Raw genomic sequence first — 24,698 nt, 5'->3', positions numbered from 1 at the left:
TTCAAATGGCTGAATTCCTCTTCTTCCTTTCCTGCTTGCTTCTAGTTTAAGCTGGCAAGACCACAAAGTTAGCAAAATTCTTCCTCGTTATTTATTCCAAAGGCAACATTTAAATTTATTCTTTGCTATAATGAGGCTTAAACTGGAGGGATTGAGAAAGAATGCTGGCTACAGAGTCCCAAGAGCAGGATTGCTTAATCAGATATCCTGGTCGATTTTAATTGAAAAACTTTGCCAACTTACTGTGGTAAAATGAGGGAACTTCACATCAAGTTATGTCTACAGAATTGTGATCTATTGTGAAATAAAAACATTATCTAATCAACTGCATGGGTTTGAATTATTTTTATTTTTTTTTTTTTACTTTAAAAATCAACTTTGACAGATCAGAGTCAAGGAATGTTTTCATAATGGACACTTCATCCAAAGAAAATATCCAGTTATTCAGCAAAAATTCGATGCAACCTGTTGGGAGGCCTTCCTTTAAAACAGAATATCCCTCCTCAGAGGAGAAACAACCCTGCTGTGGTGAACTAAAGGTAACAAACAATTAAATGATAAACAACCATAAGTGGTTAACTAAAGAGATAAGAGAATTTGGTGGAGTCCATGCTCTCAGTTCTTGATCCAGTTATTTTCTACACACTATAGCTAGAGGTGAGAAATTTTTTCCACTTTAAAAAGTGACCTTAGATGCAATTTATGAAAACCACACTTTGCTGGGCAGTGAAAGCAATCTTTGCCTGACTATGTAGGTTAAATTACTAAATATTACTTTCCTGGCTCACTTGAATGCCCCTCCGAAACAGAAAGGAGAGAGGTAATGATATTCATTAAATATCTACCATGTACCAGATGTTATGCTATGCACAGCTGTAACATTTAATCTATGAAACATCCATATTATTCCCATTCTATAAATGAAAAATTTGACTTTCCTGGCCACAGAGTAAGGGACAGGGTTCCCTTTTAAATGGTGCTCAACGTGACTCCAAGTTCCTATACTTTCCTTGCATCAAATATTCACTCAACAAATACATACTTTTTTTTTCATATAATCTGCCTTATGGATACTCCATCACAGACCCAGGTCTAGCAAAACACACAAGCCAGATATCAAAAAGAATATATTTTTTTCATTGAATAAGAATTTGAGTATGAATTTAACTTGAATATGAACTTAAACACAAAGAATAGTAGTTCTACTTTTTCAGTCTGTTACGTTCCCTGCTAGAACATTAACCATTGCTGTGAAATACACAATAATGAGTATTAGACCTGTGATAAGATGTTGAGTATTTGGTTGATGGTTTTTGTTTTATTTTCTTACCTTTCAATGGCTCCTTCCTCTCTCTGCTTCCCCATGCAATGAATCTTCTTTTCAAAGCCAAGACATCTTTGAATGCCCTTTGGGGGAGAGGGGGAGAAAGGGTGGAATTCAACATACATTATGAATGGACGTCTATTTGAATTTTTAGAACTCTACATGAGCTTGAGGTGGGAAGAAGCCTATTACTTTGCTTGAATGAAATCTTCAGTGGTAACAGGCTTGTTACCTGGTTTGTGGTTTGTGTTTCTGTCTCTCTGTTTAGTAAATTTCCAGTCATATGTCAGGCTGGAGTTAGACTAAGTGTGACCTGTCATATTTTTCAGGTGTTCTTGGGTGCCCTGTCTTTTGTTTACTTTGCCAAAGCACTGGCAGAAGGCTACCTGAAGAGCACCATCACTCAGATAGAGAGAAGGTTTGATATCCCTTCTTCACTGGTGGGAGTTATTGATGGTAGTTTTGAAATTGGTAGGTATTGCAGATGCCTGACTTTACTATTTTTTTTTTTTTTTTTGCGGTACACGGGCCTCTCACTGTTGTGGCCTCTCCCGCTGCGGAGCACAGGCTTCGGACGCGCAGGCCCAGCGGCCATGGCTCACGGGCCCAGCCGCTCCGCGGCATGTGGGATCTTCCCGGACCGGGGCACGAACCTGTGTCTCCTGCATCGGCAGGCGGACTCTCAACCACTGCGCCACCAGGGAGGCCCTGACTTTACTTTTAAGTATAAGGTTTCTAGGCACGACTAAATGACATCCTCACTGCATTCTGCTGTCTGCTAATATCAGACTCTATCTGTAAAATCTTATTTGGACAGAGTGTGCCATGGCCTTGTGCTACAGTATAGGCAATTTGTTCTCTCCGAGCAAACAGCAATTAACTTCCTGCCCCAGGTGTTCACTATTATATGACTCACACAAGTTTTCAAGCAGAGTGAGACTTCTCTAGGAGAGAGAGTGAGATGCAGCTGGTATTTTGAGTTAAAAGTATGCAGGAAATGTCCTTACAAAAGAGTTTTATATCCTGGAAGCCCTGTGATTCAAACTTTTCTAGAGCTTCAAAGAAGCTCTAGAAAAATATCTTGTAATGATTTAAGAAGAAGTTAAACTATAAAAGGGGTATTTCTGTCCAGTGGCCTAGAAAGAGGATAAAGGGATTCTATTAACAAGAACACGACAGCAAAACAGGCAATAAAAATTCTACTCTCCGGGTTCTTTGGTTATAGCCATTGACTGTACACTTTGAACTTGAAAAGACCAAGTGATTTTAGTCAGTTTTGGAAGTACTTTAAAGAGTGTAATCCCACTTAGCTTCCTGAGTTGATAAACTAAGGGGCTCTGATTCCTTCTTGAAGTAAACAAAATTAATAGTCTCTGTGGTCCTTCCTGCTTGTTGAGACTCAAATATATGCTATAGTAAAATCTCTAATGGCTCCAGGTTCAGCTTCACTTAAACCTTCAGAAGAGCGAAGGAATATATTTCAACTCTTCAACAATTACTATTCTAGTTCTGTTGGGCTGCACCCGCAGGCCAGCAAGCCCTGTGCTTGTCCAGCTTCAAGACCGAAGAAAGAGCCCAGAGTTAGCGACAGAAACATCAGTGGTTTAACGGATAGGGGGAACTTACACGTCTGAAGCAAGGTCCTGGAGCAACAAGCCACCGTGTGCGGCTGACTGCAGGCAGGACATGGCGGCAGTCTTCTCTCCCAGGGAGGAGGGGGAGATTGCCAGTTATAGGGGGAATTGACTTCAGGTTGGCTCATTGGTTACCAGGGAAACCAGTAGGTGGCACGCCCCCTCATTGCCGCTTTGACAAGCTATCCTAGTGGAGGTGTTCTGATCTAAAATTAGAACAGTCACTAGCTGAAGGGGCAAATATACAGGAAGGTTGGTAGTGTGAGTAGCGTGTAGATGAAGCAGGCACTGGTTGAGCAGGGAATGTACATAGAGCAAAAGAGGAGCCATCTTGGGTGGCCTGATCATACACGTTCATACTGTATATATCAGTTCTTACCCTAAATATCAGAGAAAGAATTAAAAGAGTGAATAGGTAACCTTTTACCTTCAGGCTTTTACTTCCCAAATCCATCTTTCATCACCCTACCAGAAAAAGATTTCTTGGTTCAGTGCTAGTCAAACATTAACGTTCACGCAAATGACTGGACAATTGTGTTAAAATGCATAGACTGATTCTGTAAGAAGGGAAGTAAGATCCTGCATATCTAACAAGCTCCAATACGATGTTGATGCTATTCATCAATGGGCTGCACTTTGTGTAACAAGTTTCTAAAACACCTGATCATATCACTACCTTGTGTAAGCTAATTGGAGACGCCTGGAGAGTTGATTTATTCCTTGATGACTGCCCTGCCTACAACCCTAAATGGAATGAAAGTCCATGGAGAGTCAAGGTAAGGGTAACACTGCATCAGGAGAAGAAACAAGTATGAAGAGGAAGCTGGGTGCAGATCAAAAGAATAAATCAGACTTACAGAAAGAAGAAGAAATGAGCAGACAAAAAATTACATATGAAGTGATTCATTGATTATTGCTCACTCTAGATTATAGTATAAAAACATTTTGTAGCTGAAGAGACTTGGGAAGAATCTGGTCCAAATTTTTCTTAGATTCCCAAACCCCAATGCAAAACTTGAGAGGGTCTATATTTAATAGAGAGTACTAATGTTGCACAGGAAGTAAAAAAAGGGCCCTGAGTCTAAATTCATATTAATTCTTCCAGACCATTCTAAGGATAGAAATTGTTCATTGGATTAGATGCAATAAAAGTCCTCTGACTTCCATTGCGAAACTTTATCCCAAATATCACAGGTTTGCTCTAGTTATTTGCAATCCCTAGTTTTCCAGAAAAGTGGGTTTCCTGACCATAATTTTAATTTACTCCTTTTGCCTCTCTTCATATTCCTCCTTCCAGAGCTCTGGACCCATTCCCACCCTCTGTCTCTAGCTTTAAATTCTTCTATTTTTTGCAGAACAATTTCATTTATCCTTTGACATCAATTGGCATTATCATCTAACATCTGCCTACTGGATACTCAATTTCTTCCCAAGTAAAGTATTTTCTTGTAACAAGGACTCTTTCTCCAAAAATGACAGAGAGTTTCCAAGAAAATAAAATGTTTTCTTATCAAGACCTACTAATATTTGCAGATATTAATTCTTTGTTTCAAATATTTTTCCATGTATTTTCTTCTAAATATTTAAAACTTTTGCCTTTTACATTTTAGTATTTAGTCAACTTGACATAGATGTTTTTAGATACACTTTTTTTTTTATAAATTTATTTATTTTTGCTGTGTTGGGTCTTCATTTCTGTGTGAGGGCTATCTCTAGTTGCGGCAAGCGGGGGCCACTCTTCATCGCGGTGCGCGGGCCTCTCACTATCGCGGCCTCTCCTATTGCCGAGCACAGGCTCCAGATGCGCAGGCTCAGTAGTTGTGGCTCACGGGCCTAGCCGCTCCGCGGCACGTGGGATCCTCCCAGACCAGGGGTCGAACCTGTGTCCCCTGCATTAGCAGGCAGATTCTCAACCACTGTGCCACCAGGGAAGCCCAATACACTTTGTTTTTTAAGGCAGTTTGGGGTTCACAGCAAAAGTGAGCAGAACGTACAAAGATTTCCCATAAACCCCGTCCCCACACATGCACGGCCTCCCCCATTATCAACATCCCTCACCACAGTGGTACATTCATTACAGTTGATGACCTACAGTGATACCTCATTATCATCCACAGTCCAGAGTTGACGTTAAGGCTCACTCTTGGTGTTGTATACTCTGTGGGACTGAACAAATGTATAATGACATGTATCCACTATTATAGTATCATACAGAGCACTTTTAATGCCCTAAAAATCCTCTGTGCTCTGCCTATTTATCCATCCCTACTCCCTACCCCTTGGTAACCACTGATCTTTTTACTGTCTCCATAGTTTTGCCTGTTTCAGAATGTTATACAGTTGGAATCATACAGTATGTAGCCTTTTCAGATTGGCTTCTTTCACATGGCAATAAGCATTTAAGGTTCTTCCATGTCTTTTCATGACTGGATAACTCATTTCTTTTTAGCACTGAATAATAATCTATTTCTGAATGGACCTTAGTTTATTTATCTATTCATCTAGTGAACTTCTTGATTGCTTCCAAGTTTGGGCAATTATAAAGAAAGCTACTGTAAACATCTGTGTGTGCAGATTTTTGTGGGGACATAAATTTTCAACTCTTTTGGGTAAATACAAAGGAGCATAGTTGCTGGGTCTTATGGGAAGAATATGTTTAGTTTTGTAAGATACCACCAAATTGTCTTCCAAAGTGGCTGTACCATTTGGAATGAGAGTTCAACAATAAATGAGAGTTCTTGTTGCTCCACACCCTCAGCAGCATTTAATGTTTTGGATTTTGGCCATTCTAATAGATATGTAGTGGTGTTTCATGGTTTCTTAATTTGCAGTTTCCTGATGACATACGATGCTGAACATCTTTTTGTGTGTTTATTTGCCATCTGTGTACCTTCTTTGGTGATTTGTCCATCGAGGTATTTGGTCCATGTTTTAAACAGGTTGTTTGTATTCTTATTGTTGGGTTTTAAGAGTTCTTTGTGTATTTTGGATAACAGTCCTTTATCTGATATGGCTTTTGCAAATATTTTCTCTTGGTATGTGGTTTGTCTTTTAAGTCTCTTAACATCATCTTTCATAGAGCAGAAATTTTTAATTTTAATAAAGTCCAGCTTATCAATTTTTTCTTTCATGGATTAGGCTTTTGGTGTTGCATCTAAAAAGTCATCACCAAACCCACAGTCTTCTAGGTTTTCTCTTATGTTATCTTCTAGAAGTTTTATAGTTTTGCATTTTACATTTAGGTCTGTGATCCATTTTGAGTTTATTTTTGTGAAGACTGTAAAGTCTGTGTCTAGATTCAGTTTTGTTGTGTTTTTTTGCATGTGGATGTCAAGTTCTTCCAGCACCATTTATTGAAAAGACTACCTTTGCTCTATTGTATTGCCTTTATTCCTTTCTCAAAGACCAGTTAACTGTATTTATGTAGTCTGTTTCTGGGCTATCTGTTCTGTTCATGTATCTATTTATCTATTCTTTCACCAGTGTCACACTGTCTTGATTACTGTGGCTTTAGAGTATGTCTTGAAATTGGGTAGTGTAAGTCTTCCAACTCTTGTTTTTCTGCAATATCTTGTTGGCTATTCTGGGTATTTTATTTGTCCATAAAAACTTTAGAATCAGTTTGTCACTATCCACAAATAACTTGCTGTGATTTTGATTAAGATTGCATTGAATGCATAGATCAAGTAGGAAAGAAATGACATCTTGACAATACTGAGTCTTCCTATCCATGAACATAAGATATCTCTCCATTTATTGAGTTATTTGATTTCTTTAGTCAGAGTTTTATAGTTCTCTTCATATAGATCTTGTACATATTTTGTTAAATTTATACTTATTTCATTTTAGGGGGTGCTAATGTAAATGGTGTCATGTTTTTAAATTCCTGCTTTTCACTGCTGACATATAGGAAAGTGACTGACTTCTGTGTATTAACCCTGTATCTTGCAACCCTGCTATAATCATGTATCAGTTACAGGAGTTCTTTTGTTAATTCTCTCAGATTTTCTACAAAAATGGTCATGTCTTATGGGAACAAAGCTAGTTTTATTTCTTCCTTCCCAATCTGTATACCTTTATTTCCTTTTCTTGTCCAGTTGCATTAAGTAGGACTCCCCGTACAATATTGAAAAGCAATGGTGAGAGGAGATAGCCTTGCCTTGTGCCTGATCTTAGTGGAAAAGCTTTGAATTTCTTACCATTAAGTATGATATTAGCTGTAGTTTTTGGTAGTTTTTTTTTTTTTAATCAAGTTGAGGACATTCCTCTCTCTTCCAAGTTTATGGAGTTTTTTTTTTCTTTTTTTTTAATCATGATTGGTTGTAGAGTTTTGTCAAATGCTTTTTCTGCATATATTGATATGATCATGTGATTTTTCTTCTTTAGCCTGTTGATATGATGGATTACATTAATTGATTTTCTAATGGTGAACCAGCCCTGCAAACCTGGGATAAATCCCGCGTGGTCTTAATGTACAATTATTTCTCCATATTGTTGGATTTGATTTGCTAATATGTTGTTGAGGATTTTTGCACATATGTTCAGGAGATATATTAGTTTGTTGTTTTCTTTTCTTGTAATGCTTTTTCTGGTTTTTGTATTAGGGTAATGTTGCACTTGTAGAATTAGGAACTGTTCCCTCTTTATCTTCTGAAAGAGATTGTAGAGAATTAGTATAATTTCTTCATTAACTGTTTGGAAAATTCACCAGTGAATCTACTTGGACCTGGTACTTTCTGTTATAGAAGGATATTAATTATTGGTTCAATTTCTTTAATAGATATAGGTATATTCAGATTAACTGTATCTCCCTATGTGAGTGTTGGCAGATTGTGTCTTTCAATTTGAATTCCTCCCTCCCATCCTTTGTATCACTGCTATTATTCATTTTATTTCACTTATACATAAGCAAACATGCATACATAAGAATACATCATTGAACACATTTTTGATATTATTATTTTGAACAAACTGTTATCTGCTAGATCAATTAAGAATAAGAAAAATAAGTTTTAAATTTACCATCACTTATTTCTTCTCTGATGCTCATCCTTTCTTTATGTAGATCTGAGTTTCTGAATTTTATTATTATTTTTTTTCTCTGAAGAGCTTCTTTTAACATTTCATGAAAGGCAGGTCTACTGGAAACACATTTCCTCAATATTTGTCTGAGAAAGTATTTCTTCTTTGCTTTTGAAGGATAACTTCAGAGGGTACAGAACTTTAGGTTGGTGGGGGTTTTTTCTCTCAACGCTTCAAAAATTTTTTCTACACTCTTTTCTTGTTTGCATGGTTTCTGAAGAGAAATAAGATGTAATTCTTAGTTTCCTCCTCTATAGGTAAGGTGAGTTTTCTTTTTTTATAAATTATCTCTTACATTTGATTTTCTGTAGTTTGAAAATTATATGTCTAGTTTAGATTTTTTGGCATTTATCCTGCTCATTGTTCTCTTAGCTTCCTGGATCTGTGGTTTGGTGTGTGATATTAATTTGGTAGAAATTCTCAATCGTCATTATTTTAAATATTTCTTCTATTCCTTTGACTCTTGCTTCTCTTTCTGGAATTCCCATTACCTGTACGTTATGCCTCTTATAGTTCCATGTCCTTGGATATTCTGTTCTGGTTTTTTTTTTTCCAGTCTCTTTTTCTCTTTGCTTTTAAGTTTTGGTGTTTTCTATTGATATATCCTCAAGCTCAGAGATTCTTTCTTCAACTGTGTCCAGTCTACCAACAAGCCTATCAAAGGCATTCTTTATTTCTGTTCCCGTGTTATTGTTCTCTAGCATTTTTTTTTGGATCTTTCTCAGAATTTCCATCTCTCTGATTTACATTGCCCATTTGTTCTTGCATGCTCTTTAGTTTTTCCCTTAGACCTCTTGACATCTTAATCATAGTTGTCTTAAATTTCTAGTCAGACAACTCCAAAATCTCTGCCATGTCTGGTTCTGATTCTTGCTGTCTCTTCAAAAAGGTTTTCTTTTTACTTTCAGTATGTCTTATAATTTTTTCCTTCATAGCCAGAAATGATGTACTGGGTAAAAGGAACTGCTATAAATAGGCCTTTAGTAATATGATGGTATTGTGTGAGGGAGAGAAAGTATTCTATAGTCCTATGGGTCTCAGGCTCTTAGTGAGCCTATGCCTCTGGACTGTGAACTTTAGATGTGCTTCTCAGTCCCCCTATCCCTCATTGATGGGACAGGATAGCTAGAACAGCTGAAGTTGGGTATTTCCCTTCCCCCAGGTCAGTTGGGCTCTGATAATGCCCCAGCAGGTTAGACTCTGGTTACTAGTTTCCCCTAAAAGCAGACTTTCTTAAGAAAAACAGAGTGCTCTGGTGTATTTCAAAATGGTTTCCTTTCCCCTCCCCATGCTGCAAGCACAAAAGTTTTATTCTCCAATATTCACTGTGAGAACCTAATTGAGCTCCTGAAGTAAAACTCACAAAAGAGTGTGTGCCCTCAGTCACTGGGTCCCTCTGGAGTTTTTCTTTCTCAGAATTGCTGATGCTGAGCCTCCTGTCAGTTATAGTTCAGGTTTTTCTTACCATAACACTTGTTCCCAAGGAGATTTATTGTTGTGGATTTCTGTTCCAGCTGGCCACAATTCTCTGCATTTGCCTATTGGTCTCTCCAATTTGGGGGACAGCAGTTTGCCCTATGACCCCATCTTTCTGACAGATCTAAGAAGAGTTGTTGATTTTTCAACTTTTTACTTGGTGTTAGGATAAAGTGGATACTTCTAGCTTCTTACATGCTGGACCAGAAAGGCATATCCTTAAAATACAATTTTTTTTAATACAAAGTCAGGTAGCAATCTCTTTATATTATTATAACGAATTGTCCAATCAGCACTAGTTCAATATATACTTAACCCAGTTATTTGCAATACCCTCTTTATCATATATTAACTTATCACTTAGGTGTAAATCTTTCCATAAGTCCATAAGTTGATCCCTGACTCAATACAAGACTGTCTTCTTGATTAATAGTTTTATAATTAGCTCTGTTACTAGGTAGGAAAATTTCCAACTTTTCCATCAAATTTTTTCTTGGCTCTACTTGGAATAGTTTCCTGAAACATCCAATTTTGGTTTGACTGAAATTGCATAGAATTTATATATCAAATCAGATAACTGAAATTTTATGTTATGAGTCTTTCCATCCAAGAACATGGTATATATCTCAATTTAGTTATTCTTTTATATAGCTTTCAGTATTATATTTATAATCTATAAATATACTACTTATATTTTGTTAGATTTATTCCTACATATTTAAAGTTTTTGTTGCTATTGTGAAAAGAATTTTTGTTACATTTCTTATTTAGTAATTCCTGGAATACTGGAAGAGTATTAATATCTAATGTTATACAGCAGTCTTGCTGAATTTATGTTAATTTTAATTGATTGTCTATAGATGCTGTAGAGTTTCCTGAACAATCATATTGTCTGAAACAGAAGACAACTGTATATCATCCTTTCCAATTATTAGATTTATTATTTCTTGTTCTTGCCTTATTGCATTGGGCTCAGTACTATGTCCAATAGAAGTAGTGACAGTGGGCATCCTTCTCTTGTATCTTAACTTAATGAAAATACTTTAAAAATTTCACCATTAAACAATATCTGTGCTGTGCAGTTTTCTTTTGTTGTTTTTTTTGTTTGTTTGTTTTGTTTTTTTGCGGTACGTGGGCCTCTCACTGCTGTGGCCTCTCCCGTTACGGACGGAGCACAGGCTCTGGACGTGCAGGCTCAGCGGCCATGGCTCACGGGCCCAGCCGCTCCGCGGCATGTGGGATCTTCCTGGACCGGGGCACGAACCCGCGTCCCCTGCATCGGCAGGGGGACTCTCAACCACTGCGCCACCAGGGAAGCCCTGCTGTGCAGTTTTGATAGATACAGTTTAAAAGTTAATTTGCTCAGATTTTTTTCTTATTATAAATGGTTAATTATATTAAATGTTTTACATCTCTCAAGATAACCATGGAATTTTTCCTCTTCCATTATTTAATATAGAGCTTTAATTAATAGATTTGTTTCTTATTTGGTGGTACCCTTGCACTCCTAGAATAAACTGCATTTGGTCTCTTCTTTCATTGTGCTTGTCTAGTTTGAATTGCAAGGGTATATTGGTCTTATAGCAGGAGTTGGGTAGCCTTCTTTTCTGTTATCTGAAGTACTGTGTGTGGGTGTGGGGAGAGAAAGAGAGAAAAAGAGTAAGAGAGAAAGAGAGAAAATCTAGTACTTGAAAATTTGATAAAATGTATTTGTAAACCTCTCTGGACCTGTTGTCTTTTTCAGAAGTTAGTGATAGTAGATGTGAAAGAATATTGATATCCAACTTGATTTTTTAAAGATTACACATCACTATTTATTTCCTAAGTGTATCTTCTGAGAACTCAGAAAAGATACTAAATAAAGGAAGCAAAAACTTCTACAGACATCACAGAAGCTCAAATGGTATTATGTAGTGTTTGGCACACCCACTAATGTAACACAGAAACAACCTGTAAACATGAGTCCTTTACTGTGACATGTTGGTGGTATGGGAGTTGGGGAGGGAGATACTGGTGGTGGTGGTGGGGACACATTACCTATAAACTGAAAGTCAACTTTCACTTCAGTTTGGTTTATTTACTGTGACACATTAGCAAAACTATAAACATAATTATCAATATGGTACAAAATTTCTTCTACTAAGTACTTAAATGTCAAATGAGAAATTTCATACTCAAGTTTTTTTGATATGCAAATTCAAAAGAGCTTAATTCTTCCTGGAGCCATAAAGCCTGGAGCCACTGTAGCCTAGAGCAAGCTTTTTTCACTATTGCTATTGCCCTCAAGGTTACAAAAATTGCTGCTCTTTTTGCACTTGACTAAAGCTGGCAATGTGAATAAACAGTAGTACATTAGATGATTGCTTACAGATGTAAGGAAACTACTCTTTCTGGAAAATTGAAAACATTGAGAACGTCAAAGCAAGGCCACCCAACAGCCATCACAACCAATTGCTGGAGAATTGCTAAGTTTTACTTTATCTAACACCACAGTCCTTAAAAACTAAATATTCCAAATGCAAATAGCTAAAACTTTAAAGCTCCTTGAAATCTAAGACCCTAAGCAATGTTTATCAAAGCATGTTCCAGGAACCATCTCTGTCAACACATTTGAACTAGTATTAAAAATGCAGATTTCTTGGCCTGCATCCCTCTCCCCAATCCATGAAATCAGAAACTGTTGAGAGCTGTCAAGATTCTGCATTTTTAATGTTTCCATTTCCCCCACCACTCCTTTCCAGTAATTTTTGTGCACAGCAAGGCATTAGAAAATCTTCCTTAAAGGATGTTTAATCAGTTAACACCATCATCAACTAAAAGTAATTTATCACATCCTTCACTAGAGATATTTTAGAAAGGCTTAAGTCCCACCTTCAAAAAAATGTATTCTTTATTTTTTTAAAAAAGAGATGGGTATAATTTATGGAGACTTTCTATTTTATAAAATTTGTATTACGAGCATACATTGAGTTTATATAATTGATGTATTTCTGAAGTTATGTGGAGTAATTTTTATTTGTATTTTGAATCTTATATTTTTATAAAAATTATATAAATATGCATTTCATAATTTGATTTCATTTAAAGTGAGGTACAGTTGTGTTTGTTTTTTCTTTCGGAAATATCAGCTAAAGCAATACTATATGATGTATGTTTCAAGAGCGAATGGGAAACCAATAGAAGTTTTAATAGAAAATGTGAACAAATGAAGAGTAATACAGTTTACTTCAAAATCACCAAGGAAAATTTAAGAGAACAACTAAAGGAAGTCTTCTACAATTTGATTTACTGATAAAACACTTTAAATGGACACATAATTAAGGTGGATGAAAACAAGGTAGAAGGGTTGTTTATAAAAATATCAATATTTTGATAAAAGGATGAGATGATTGAAATAATGAGTCTGAAGATAGTTCCAGTCATCTCAGATTAAAGGAAAGAAAGACAAATGATGGGGAAGATGGTGGGAGATGGTTTAGTCAAAACAAAACATTGCCAAACCTGCTATAGACATTCATTCATTTAGTTATAGTCATTTAGTTATGCTGATGACTTTTTCTAAGTTGTCTAACTTATGAACATTTTATTCTTTTCCCCAAAGGAAATCTCTTAGTTATAACATTTGTTAGCTACTTTGGAGCCAAACTTCACAGGCCAAAAATAATTGGAGCAGGGTGCCTAATCATGGGCGTTGGAACATTGCTCATTGCAATGCCTCATTTCTTCATGGAGCAGTAAGTCTAAAGCAAACATCTTTTTCTTGCCTTAACAAACAACTGCATGATGATTACAATTAATTATTTAAATTTAAGAAAATAACTCCTGTCTTAAACCATGATAATTTATATCTTATTTTTATTACATCCACTTTGGGCAAAATTTCAAAAGGCTAACAATTTCACTTATGATTTAATAATCTGTAAAAAATTTTTTTCAATATACTACTATGTATTTATGTCAACAAAATTTAAAGGGAAAATTTCACTATTATGCCTTCTTTCAAATGCTTTAACTTAGATGTGGAGGCAAAATATATAAGTAAAGAGAAAGTAATAAATTATGTGGTAAATGTCAAATGAGTGTCAAAGGGGTAATAAATGAATGCTACAGACAGTATGCTGGATCATGGTACAACTGACTGGCAGATCATTGACTTAGGGATACATGACCAACTGAAATAACTATACGATGTTCAAATATTATCTCATAGAACTTTCTCAGTGGAAGTGGGGGTGCTTGTATTCTTTAACCCTGAAGTTTACTGTTGATACTTTTGTTAGTTCTTGCATACAACTTTAGTATTTCCAAAGATTTTGTCGTATCATTTCACCTTTACAACAACCTGTGAGGCAGGAGAGCATATTTTATCTTTTTTAAATTTTAGAGCTAAGGACCATGACCTAGAGAGTCTGGTGACCTTCTCGGGGTTAGGTGTCTTCTAATTATAGAACTGGATTCTTAAAACCAGCATTAGGACTTCTTCACACATATATATGTTGCTTCTCCTCTGTGGTCGCCCATTGTCTACTGAGCCAAGTGACTACCAAGAGGTTTTAAAGCAAGAGAATGTTTTAGGAAATTATATATCAAGTAATTCTTTGATGACTGTCCACTCTAGACCATCATACCATGACATTTGAGATCTGGAGAGACTTAGAAATGATCTGGTCCAAACGTTTTCTTGGATTCCCAGGTCACTTATATAATTTGATTTTGACTTCTGTGTCCAATCTGTAAAGATCACAGAATCCTCTGTGTGGGATCTTTCCTACCTATTTGGGTGGTTTCTCTGGCCAGTTTGTCTTTACATGAAGAGGGATCTGTGGCTTCAAGACTTCTGCCTACTCTTTGGACACCTATCTGGCCTCCTTTCCACAGGGCAGAAGTTTCCTTAGATCACTGAGGTTATGCAAAGGTGTTATATGTGGCCAGTGGGTAAGGAGGAGACAAAGGAGAAGGCTGAGGAAAAGGGTCTCCAATCCACCTAACTCCTGACTGATCCATAGCTGTGTTATCTGTTCTAGTCATTGAACTTCCATGCAACAGTTCGCTCAGAGTGGGGGAAAAGAGTTCCACTACTAAAAATATTAAAATTTCAAAGTAGGTTCAGAGGCTAGATAAATCCTTGACCCTTGACCTAACTCATTCTGCAGTGCATCAGTAGCTCTTCTACATGAATTTGGGCATGTCATCTAACCTTCCTAGGCCTCAGTTTATAATACCTTAAAATAGGTATTACAGGTATTAAAAATAATACTTAGCTTGTAATGTTGTTGCAAATATTAAATGGAATGACACAGGTAAAATGCTTACCAAGTTTCCTGACATAACTAGGAGTTGTGTCATTCTTGTTGTGTGTTGTTTTCAACCCTCCTCAGATAATTAAGCCAGCTGGTTTCAACCAGAGATAGCAATGAGTTGTCTCAAAGGTGCTGCATTGAGATTAATAATAGTGTTACTTCAAGTTGATGACAAATATAACGTACTAATAAAGAAAACCAGAAGGAGAAGTATAGCTAAGAGAAGCCAGACAGGCTAGTGCTGACAAAGGGTGCCAAACAAACACAGATTCTTATCAACCACCTTTTATATGTTGAAAGATATATTTGTTCATTTATTATTTAGTGTCTGCCATTTGTCTGGCACTGCGCCAGGTAATGGGGAAAAAACAAAATGAAATAAAACAAAAAAAAAACCCATATACAGTTCTTTCCTTCATGAAGTTTGCTGTCTACTGAGGATTACTACAATAACTTCTTTCCAACCTTTCACAGCATTAGTCACTAACTGGGTACTTGTCCAACATGTAATTTTTGTTCTGTCAATGAGGAGTGTACTCTGTCTGCCTAGCAGACATACCCTCAATGTGCAACTAAACATAATATTAATTATAGATATCAATTATTGAGGGACTACCCCCAACAGACTGTGTTCAGCCTTATGTGTGTTAGTTCATCTAACTCATGAATTTTTTTTAACATCTTTATTGGAGTATAATTGCTTTACAATGGTGTGTTAGTTTCTGCTTTATAACAAAGTGAATCAGTTATACATATATCCCCATATCTCTTCCCTCTTGCATCTCCCTCCCTCCCACCCTCCCTATCCCACCCCTCTAGGTGGTCACAAAGCACCGAGCTGATCTCCCTGTGCTATGCAGCTGCTTCCCACTACCTATCTATTTTACGCACCTAACTCATGAATTTAATAAATATGTATTGATCATTTTTCTAGGTAACGGGGATAGAATAGTGACAAAAATCTCTGCTCTCATGGATCTTACTAGGAAGAGATAGATAATAAATAAACAGACAAATAATGAGATATGCCAGAAATGTTAAGTGCTACAGAGAAAGATAACCCAGGGAGACACATAAGAGTGCAGAGCGTTGCAGTTTAAAGTACAGTTTTCAGGGGATGGCTCACTGAGATGGTGACCTTTGTGAAGGGCTGAAAGAGATGAGGAGACAGCCATACAGACATGTGGGGAAGAAGATTCCAGGCTAAATGAACAGTGAATGGGACATTCCTGCAGGAGGAGGGAGTCAGGCATGTGGTCTACTGCAGGGATGAGCAAGGGGACAGTGTGAGGGGGTACAGAGGAGACGTCAAGGTTGTATCTCAAACTCTGATGGACACTGGAATCACCGGAGGCTCTTGGTAAAATGTAGATTCTGATTCAGTAGCTCTGGGGTTGTACAAATTAGCATGTACAAATCTCAGTCTGTTGCTCAGATATAAAAGAAATCTATTTTTCCCCCAAACTCAACTTGATTTCTGTGTTCAGCCCCTTTTCATCAGAATGGCAAAAACGTAATCTCAGTCAATTTGTCCCTAACCTCTATCCATGTTCCCAGGGGTTGCTTACATTGCAGGGAGCTTTACATTATAGTAAAGGAGAAGATTGTGGGAGGGGAGGTCTTGGTGTTATCAGTAGTCCTCTGTCAGCTGATGCTGCTGGTCTGCAGACCACACCTCGGGTAGTAAGGACACAGATCACTGCAAAGACTTTACCTCCTCAGAATGGGATGGGAAGACAGAGGAGAGTTTTGAGCAGAATGGCACAATCTGACTTTTTTTTTTTTTTTTTACGGTATGCGGGCCTCTCACTGTTGTGGCGTCTCCCGTTGCGGAGCACAGGCTCAGCGGCCATGGCTCACGGGCTTAGTTGCTCCGCGGCACATGGGATCTTCCCGGACCGGGGCACGAACCCGTGTCCCCTGCATCGGCAGGCGGACTCTCAACCACTGCGCCACCAGGGAAGCCCCCTGACATATTTTTAAAGGGACACAGTGACTACAGATTGGGAAAATAACTCCGGAGGGGCAAATGTGAAAGCAGAGAGACTATTTAGGAGGCTACTGTAGAACTTCACGCATATTGTCAGTCGGGGTTGGAAGCCAGGTCAGAACTAATATCCTTGATTTAAAATCATTTATACCATTGGTCCCCTGTTCAATTGTTTGTCTCATCCAATAGAACCTAAATAGGCACAGACCATATCTATAATCCTCATTTTACAACTAAGGAAAACGAAATTTGGAAAGGTTAATTGATTTTTCTCAGTGTCATAGATAGTAATTAGTGACACAGGCGGCACTTACATAAAATTCTATTTATTCAAAATCTAAATAATTATGCGTGCAGCAGTTGCCTTTTGATAGATTAAACTGAAAGCTCAAGTAATTAAAAATTTTCAAAATACTACATAATTGCTATTGACAGTCATCTTAAAGAGTCTTTAGGCATTATAATAGTCTCTGGTATCTCTGGAATTATATTAAAGAAAGAAAATTATATTTACCATGATTTTAATACTAAATGCTCTCCTCTGTAGCTAGAAATTAAAAAAGTTATCCTCATTAAGTGGTTCTTAACCAATTTTGGTCAAGGACCCATTTTGATAAAAGTGACAAAAACTATGAACCTCTTCCCTTAAATACTCACATACATACAAAAATGTTCTTACTTTTCCAGTGGGGTTCTTAGACCCATTGAGGTGTAGATTATGCAACACTGATAATAAGGTAACTGACTTATCAATCTGAATATATTAGTAACTCAATACATCTTGTCCCTATCACGCTGAATAGGTTTTTACTATTGATATTTCAAACATCACTATGATTATTAGCCTTTAGTCACATAGTGCCTGAGCAAAATGAGAATCAAGGTGATGTGATGTCCTTCTATCAGGTACCTCTACTCTGAAGGGTGCATGTAGGGCAAAGAAATTGGCTCCTCAAGGATAATTTGAGAGGGAGTATGGCACTGGGGGGCCGTAGATAGAATGATCGCAACCCTACCATTCGGCACTGGCTCTTCAATCCAGCTGCTATGGTAACCTTATAAACAGAGGAAAGGGTGAAATTAGAAATAACTTAGAGCCAGATTAATAAACTGAAGAGGAAAAGGATACCACCTAGAAAAATGGTTCAAAAAGCCCATGTATCATTATCAGTTCTCTAGAAACCACATTTCAGGTGTTCTACTACATTTACAACTCTAAGTACAGTGTGCCAATGGCCATGATTGTTAAATTATTGCTTTTAGAGATAATCATGATTTTATGAAAGGTTGGATATTTTTTCACCGATCGAGTAGGTGATTACAGTCACTATTTTATATTAAAATGAGCCTCTCTAAATCATTCTTTTATTTTCTTTCATGACACTGGGTAATTGGTTCAGATATGGTGTAATATCTGTGAACTAAATGCTGGTTTGGTTTAGTGATTCAGATTCTGCAAGAGCTATAAACTCAACCAGGTCCCCTACTGAGTCAAGTAGTACACATATAATATTTTTAGCATGATGTTAAATGAGCTCGTAGTAAAGAAAATGCTTTTTTTATACAGGTACAGATATGAACGGTATTCTCCCTTCTCCAATTCCACTTTCAGCATCTCTCCATGTTTCCTGGGGTCAAACAGTCCGTTACCAATCTCAGTTATGGAAAAATCACAATCCAAAATAAATAATGGTAAGATGATTATTTTTTACTTGACTACACAAGCTCTTTTGAAAGACGTTATAGGTGCTTTAATATGAACAAAAAGTATCTATGTGATTTTTTGCTCTCAAAAGCTTTACTACTTAAGTTGAGATATTATAGTGCCATAAAAATTCCTAGAATATAAAGCAGAGATGAGATCCTAAGAAAATATGCAGACAATCAAATATTATGGAAAGATGGGGCATTAATTGCTGGTGACTGAGCAAAGCTTCCAGTGGTTCCAAACAAGGCAGGCTGTGAAACAGGGTAAAACTAGTTCAGCATGTACAAACCTCAGCCCGTCGCTCAGATATAAAAGAAATATATTTTCCCCCCAAACTCAACTTGATTTCTGCGTTCAGCCCCTTTTCATCAGAACGGCAAAAACGTAATCTCAGTCAAGTTGTCCCTAGCCTCTATCCATGTTCCCAGGGGTTGCTTACATTGCAGGGAGCTTTACATGATAGTAAAGGAGAAGATTGTGGGAGGGGAGGTCTTGGTGTTATCAGTAGTCCTCTGTCAGCCTAAATATCTAAAATCCCTCTGGCCACAGTGTTTGTTCATACATGTCATCTTGGGGTCATCTTATGTCCATGTTCGTGTCCTTTTTAGCACAGTGGCTCTCTCTGATGCAAAAGTGACCATCATGGAAACATGGAAATAATTCTGCTTTCCACACAAGAGAGGATTTGGGGAATTTCGTTAGCATACCCAGAATTCCACATGGCTGACCCATACTGCAAAGCAAAGCTATGTGTGGGCCACCCTTGGGAGCATGGGAACCATCTCTTCTGTGTCACTCTAGGCATTGGAAACCCTGTGAAGGGGCAGGGGCAGGGATGCCTAGCTATACTGTGCAGCCATCTCATCTTCAGGATCTTGCTACCTCCCTGAGTTCTTCCTGGCCACAGTGGCACAGGTTCTCTTCACTCATGGAGTCCATGAATCTACCCACAGGTGTCTGCTATGTCTCTGGGGTGCTGCACTGGCAGGTGCTCAAATCCTCTCTCCATAGCCTTTTAGCATAAATATGCTCAACACCTCCTCCCCGCCACCCTCATCTTACTCCCTGCCCCTAGGCTGGGGAATCCATTTCTACAGAGGCAGTGTGGAAGTCCTTCTTTATATACCTGCTACTCATCTATATCTTTTATCTACACCACAAAACCTTTTCACTCCCCTAACATCCTCATTAATGCTTCCTTCTGAGATGTCCTTTTCCTGGTCAATGAACCTGAGAAGTCTGGCTGTTTGAATGAAGGGAAGGGCCAAAAGATTAAAAGAAATATTGAAATATGAGGGGTGAAAATGGGGTGATCATAAACATGTAAACAAATGTACCCTGTCATGCTATATGAAAAGAAAGCATTCTAGAAGAAAAAGCAAATGTGAAAGAAGGTAATAGGTAAATTCAGGAGGGCATATAAAAATCAGTGGATGAGAACAGAGGGCTTGTTTATATAAGAATATAATGGACAGTAAGTTTAATTCAGGTCCATAAAAAGAGGCAAGGAGATGAGCTAAAGAATTTGGACTTTCACCTGACACAATGTAGAGTCACTGAAGATATTTTATTTTGTTCTTGGTTCTGACAGTCAGGGGAGAGACATGGTATAAATGACAATACAACTAGTCAGGAAATACTTAAGCCTTTAATGTTAAAAAGAGAGGCATCGGGTTCAGGGTGGGGAATGAAAATTTTTTAATGTAAAGAGACGAGTTATTAGGCAGGTCCAGAGTCTAAGACTCACAACTCATCCTTTTCTTTCCTTTAGATGAGATCCTGCTCCCTTAAAGTCATAGATTTATGTGGATATTAGACATAGTGGACACAAGGCTTATCCTAAAGGGGTTCGTGGGGTAAATAGAGGACTCTTCTCAAAAATGCTTTGCGCACAAACCCCATTTCACCCAAATACTCTAGAACAGAGCTCTCCACGGGAACTTCTGTGATGATGGAAATGTTCTGTATCTATACTGTCCAGTACAATAGCTATTAGTTGCACAAGACTACTGAGTACTTGAAATATAGCCAGTGTGACTGAGAAATGGAATTTTAATTTCATGTAATTTTTATTAATTTAAATTTCAATAGCCACATGTGGCTTGTAGTCGCTGTACTGGAATGCACAAAGCTAAGGTGTCTACACTTATCTACAAGACTCCTCTACCAACAAGCATAGAACCCCACAAATGTCAGGGCTGGAACTGACATTGGAATCCATTTTTTTTTTTTTTTTTTTGTGGTACGCAGGCCTCTCACTGTTGAGGCCTCTCCCATTGTGGAGCACAGGCTCCGGACGCGCAGGCTCAGCGGCCATGGCTCACGGACCCAGCCGCTCCGCGGCATGTGAGATCTTCCCAGACCGGGGCACGAACCTGTGTCCCCTGCATCGGCAGGTGGACTCTCAACCACTGCGCCACCAGGGGAGCCCTGGAATCAATTTTTAAAAAGGAGTCCCCATTATATTTTGGGGAGTGGAATAGAAATCCAGAGAAGATAAGTGAAAAATCCCTGGTCACTTGGCTACATTTCTAGAAGAGGCAGAATCAGAACTAAAAGCAACATGACTACATAGTAATCTTTTCTGTCAGAGTCTGACTCACAAAAGCGCTCATCCCAGTTCTTCATAACCCATACTTTACCTTCAAAAATCACTTTCAAGGTTACTAGAGGAGAAGATATCTCCTGCCTCATAGGATTATTAGCAGAATTCAATTTGAAAATGTCTGCAAACCACTTAGCCCAGTGCCTTGCTTTCCACACAAGAGAGGATTTGGGGAATTTCGTTAGCATGTCCAGAATTCCACATGGCTGACCCAGAAGTGGTGATTTCTTTATAGGTGGTTAATATTATTGCTTTTATTAAAGTCACCAAACTCTTCAAAGTATATTTAATTTATTATATGGGAGTAATTATTCTACTTCACATGTTCATATTAAGACATGACTTTTATGAAAGCATTTTAAAATTGTTAGCTTTGAATTTCCCTCTAAAAATACTGTCAAAAGGTTCTTTTTGTTGGAATAGTTACACAACTGAGGCATATAAGGTTTTAACTTTTTATATGAATTTGTTTCTGAAACGTGAGCCCTTAACATGGCCATTCACTATCAAACAATTATAACTGTAGGCAATGATGTTCAAATTTGAAGTATCAACCACATAAAATTTTGAATTTCAGATAAAACTTGTTCAGCAATAAAATTACAAGTGATTTCTATTGAAAAATAGAAAAGTTTGAAGATTAAGGTGAGAAAAGCCTTGTTCAAATTTTTGTATTTTGTCCCAGACAGGATATTGAATGTTACTGGAGTGTAGAAATTGAAAGAATTCATTATAAGTATGAAATAAAAAGAAAGAAAATAACAAATAAGGGGACAGGAACAAGAAGCTATAGATTTCCTTGTTCTCTGGGGTATTTACACTGCCTAAAATATCTTGCTCAAACGCCTATCAAATTAGGTTTATGGCAAATTTCACTTCTGCATTCTAATGCAACTTTAGGACACCTTGTAGACATGCTGAATAAATGTTTAACTTCGATAGTGATCGAATTTCAACCTCATTTGCTTTCCTTTCAAGAATGTGAAATTGATGCCGGCTCCTCCATGTGGGCTTATGTCTTCCTGGGGAACCTTCTTCGTGGCATTGGAGAAACTCCCATTCAGCCTCTAGGCATCGCCTACCTTGATGATTTTGCTAATGAGGACAATGCGGCTTTCTATATTGGTAATGTCCACCTCATTCATCTTCTTGGGATACAGGGTACCTGGTTTTCTCAACTTCATTCTCAACTAAATAGGGTGTGGAAGGTTTTATACTTCATATCCAACTCCTTTATTCAGTTCGCATTTTTCTGAAGTCCACACTGAGGATTTGGATAGCGAAGGAACTTCAGTTAGAAGGACCTATTGCATTAGGGAAAGAATATCAGATTAAAAGTAAATATCTGTGAGCTCAGCTGCTGTGATATATGACTTGTGCAAGTATCTTCATGGATACAGAAGAAGGACAAGAGCAAGGCCTGAGCCAACCATACGTCTGGACAGGCCCCAGCAGATAAACCAGCAGCTAAAATCACAAAACCCAAAATACAGCAAACTCCAAAGGTAAACGAATGGAAGCAGTATTTATCGAGTGCCTCTTATGTCTCGGAAGCTAAATTTGTTCTGTTTCATACATTAGTCTTGATTTTGGGGGTTCTGACCTTTTCAGAGTCTCACCCTCAGAGACAGAAGGACAAGATTTAAATTCATTGAGGGGGCTGTAGGTAGGTCCGTGGTATGGTTCTGCCCTGGCTACTCACACAGAACTCCAGAGGTCTCTGATGATATCCAAGCATGCTGTAGTTAAAAACAGGGCACCAGTTCTAATGGAAAACTGTAGCATAGATTAGGACCTAGAATTGGAACAGAAGCTCCATGGCACATGCTAGGCAATTATTCTGGGGACCAGAGGAAAGATTGCAGCCAAGAGATGCACACAGGCATCAGGGTGTCCCCGTCCTGTCCAGGAGCTCAGAGCCTGCTCACTCTGCTTTGCCCTCTCTTCTATTCTGAAAAGGATCTGGTAACTGCTATTTACTCCTCCAGTTAATTTAAATCACTCTCCCAGGGATATGTGTGTAAGCTCAGTGATGAAATGAAAGGCAGATGGGAGATATTTTTCAAGGAAGAGCAATCTTTCTGGTTACTAGAAATGGTGTCATTTGGGAGATCTGCTCCACCTGCCTGTTAAAGCTGCCCAGGTGGGTCGTGAGCGTTCCAGAGGACACCTCTCCCCTCTCCCAAGTCTAGCTCCTTTGCTGGCTGCATAGTTACTGCACTTGCAGATGGTCCCCCAGAAGCTCTGAATGCAAGCACATTTCATTAACATGGAAGAAATCAATTTTAATGTCAAAACAAGTTTTATGTTTAACTGACCATAAAAGGTTTTTGAAAGACTGTCAAAATAGTATAATTCTGATTTCTATCACTAGGGGGAATCTAATCCTAGGGAGTAAAATTTGCTCCATTTGGGGAAATTAACTTCTTCAGAGTCTTAGTGTTACTTTCTTACTAAGAGATAATTAATGCCTTAAAAACGTTCATCCTTCTTCCAGCACTGAGGAGGACTTGGTTTCCGATTCAATGAGGCTGAAAAATTGACAAATCGAGCACACTTAAGGGAAGAGTTGAGGAAACATTTTCAGTGACTAACTGAATCTTATGCACATTTCTTGTTTAAAAACTACTTTACAAGAGCAAAGAAATTGCATTTTTTTTTTTTTTTTTTTTGGTGCAGGGTGTGTGCAGACGGTTGCAATTATAGGACCAATCTTTGGCTTCCTGTTAGGCTCATTATGTGCCAAACTGTATGTTGACATTGGCTTTGTAAATCTAGGTAAGGGAGTTTATTTCTATTTATTCATTTACTTTATTTAGTTACTGTAATTTTTTAATAGGAATAGTATAGAAAATATCAAGTTGCCTTTTTATAAAATGACAGGATGGTAGTCTTTCATAAAGTGGAAATAATCCATGGAAAACTTATTACTGACACAATCATCACACATGATTGTATGTGTATGGAATATGAAAAATAGGTGGTGATTAGAACCGGATGACCCATAGTTTGTTATTCGGATGTATTAGTTTCCACTTCTGGTCTCCCAGTTCAAAGGCATTCCAGCTTAGTTAAGACTAACAACTGTGGTTACTTGTTGGCTCTTGTTGGTTTCAGGTGAATCGACATTTACTGCAGTCGCATCAATTGATAACATATTTCTGGACTTGTCAGAAAGGCCAAAGATTGAAAGTCTTCTGGCAACTAAAATTTCCTTATTTAATGTACGAGTCTTTTTTAGTAGAAGGCATATTATAGTGAGACTAACTTTCCTTCTGGGCGAATGCTTGTGGAGGGAATAAATGGAGGCCTCATCTTTCCATAGTTATTAATTTGTTTCTTTCCTTATATAAGATGTAGTCCCTTGACACAGATAAAATTCATCTGGTTTTTTTAAAGACACCCTAGAAAGCAGTTAAAAAACGAGAAAACAAGTTTCATTTTTATAAATTCTGGAATTGCATTGTCATTAATGTGTATTATAAATGATTATTGTGTGTTAAAAAAGAATGCAAAACTCTTGGGCTAGTTGTTCTTTTTTAATCAAATCAGCTGGAATACACATTCCGAAAATTTTAT

The 24,698-nt window shown here is 37.7% G+C and overlaps 1 protein-coding gene across 3 annotated transcripts in view; it reads left to right on the top strand.

The window, feature by feature from the left end:
• Window positions 1–410: 410 nt before the first annotated feature.
• SLCO1C1 (solute carrier organic anion transporter family member 1C1) overlaps window positions 411–24,698 on the top strand; it is a 47,582-nt gene continuing 23,294 nt past the window's right edge. For 2 of the 3 annotated variants that reach the window (XM_019938289.2, XM_019938268.2), the window contains exons 1-6: window positions 411–539; window positions 1,654–1,795; window positions 13,118–13,250; window positions 18,374–18,498; window positions 22,098–22,244; window positions 23,799–23,897. In XM_019938289.2, the coding sequence (XP_019793848.2) occupies window positions 411–539; window positions 1,654–1,795; window positions 13,118–13,250; window positions 18,374–18,498; window positions 22,098–22,244; window positions 23,799–23,897 (775 nt within the window). The remainder of the gene's footprint in view (window positions 540–1,653; window positions 1,796–13,117; window positions 13,251–18,373; window positions 18,499–22,097; window positions 22,245–23,798; window positions 23,898–24,698) is intronic. The other variant, XM_073787970.1, reaches the window with a different exon arrangement.

Source organism: Tursiops truncatus, chromosome 11 (genome assembly GCF_011762595.2).
Source record: "Tursiops truncatus isolate mTurTru1 chromosome 11, mTurTru1.mat.Y, whole genome shotgun sequence".
Classification (NCBI taxonomy): Eukaryota; Metazoa; Chordata; class Mammalia; order Artiodactyla; family Delphinidae; genus Tursiops; species Tursiops truncatus.
The sequence above is the reverse complement of the archived record's forward strand: the minus strand, read 5'-3'. Positions and strand labels throughout refer to the sequence as shown.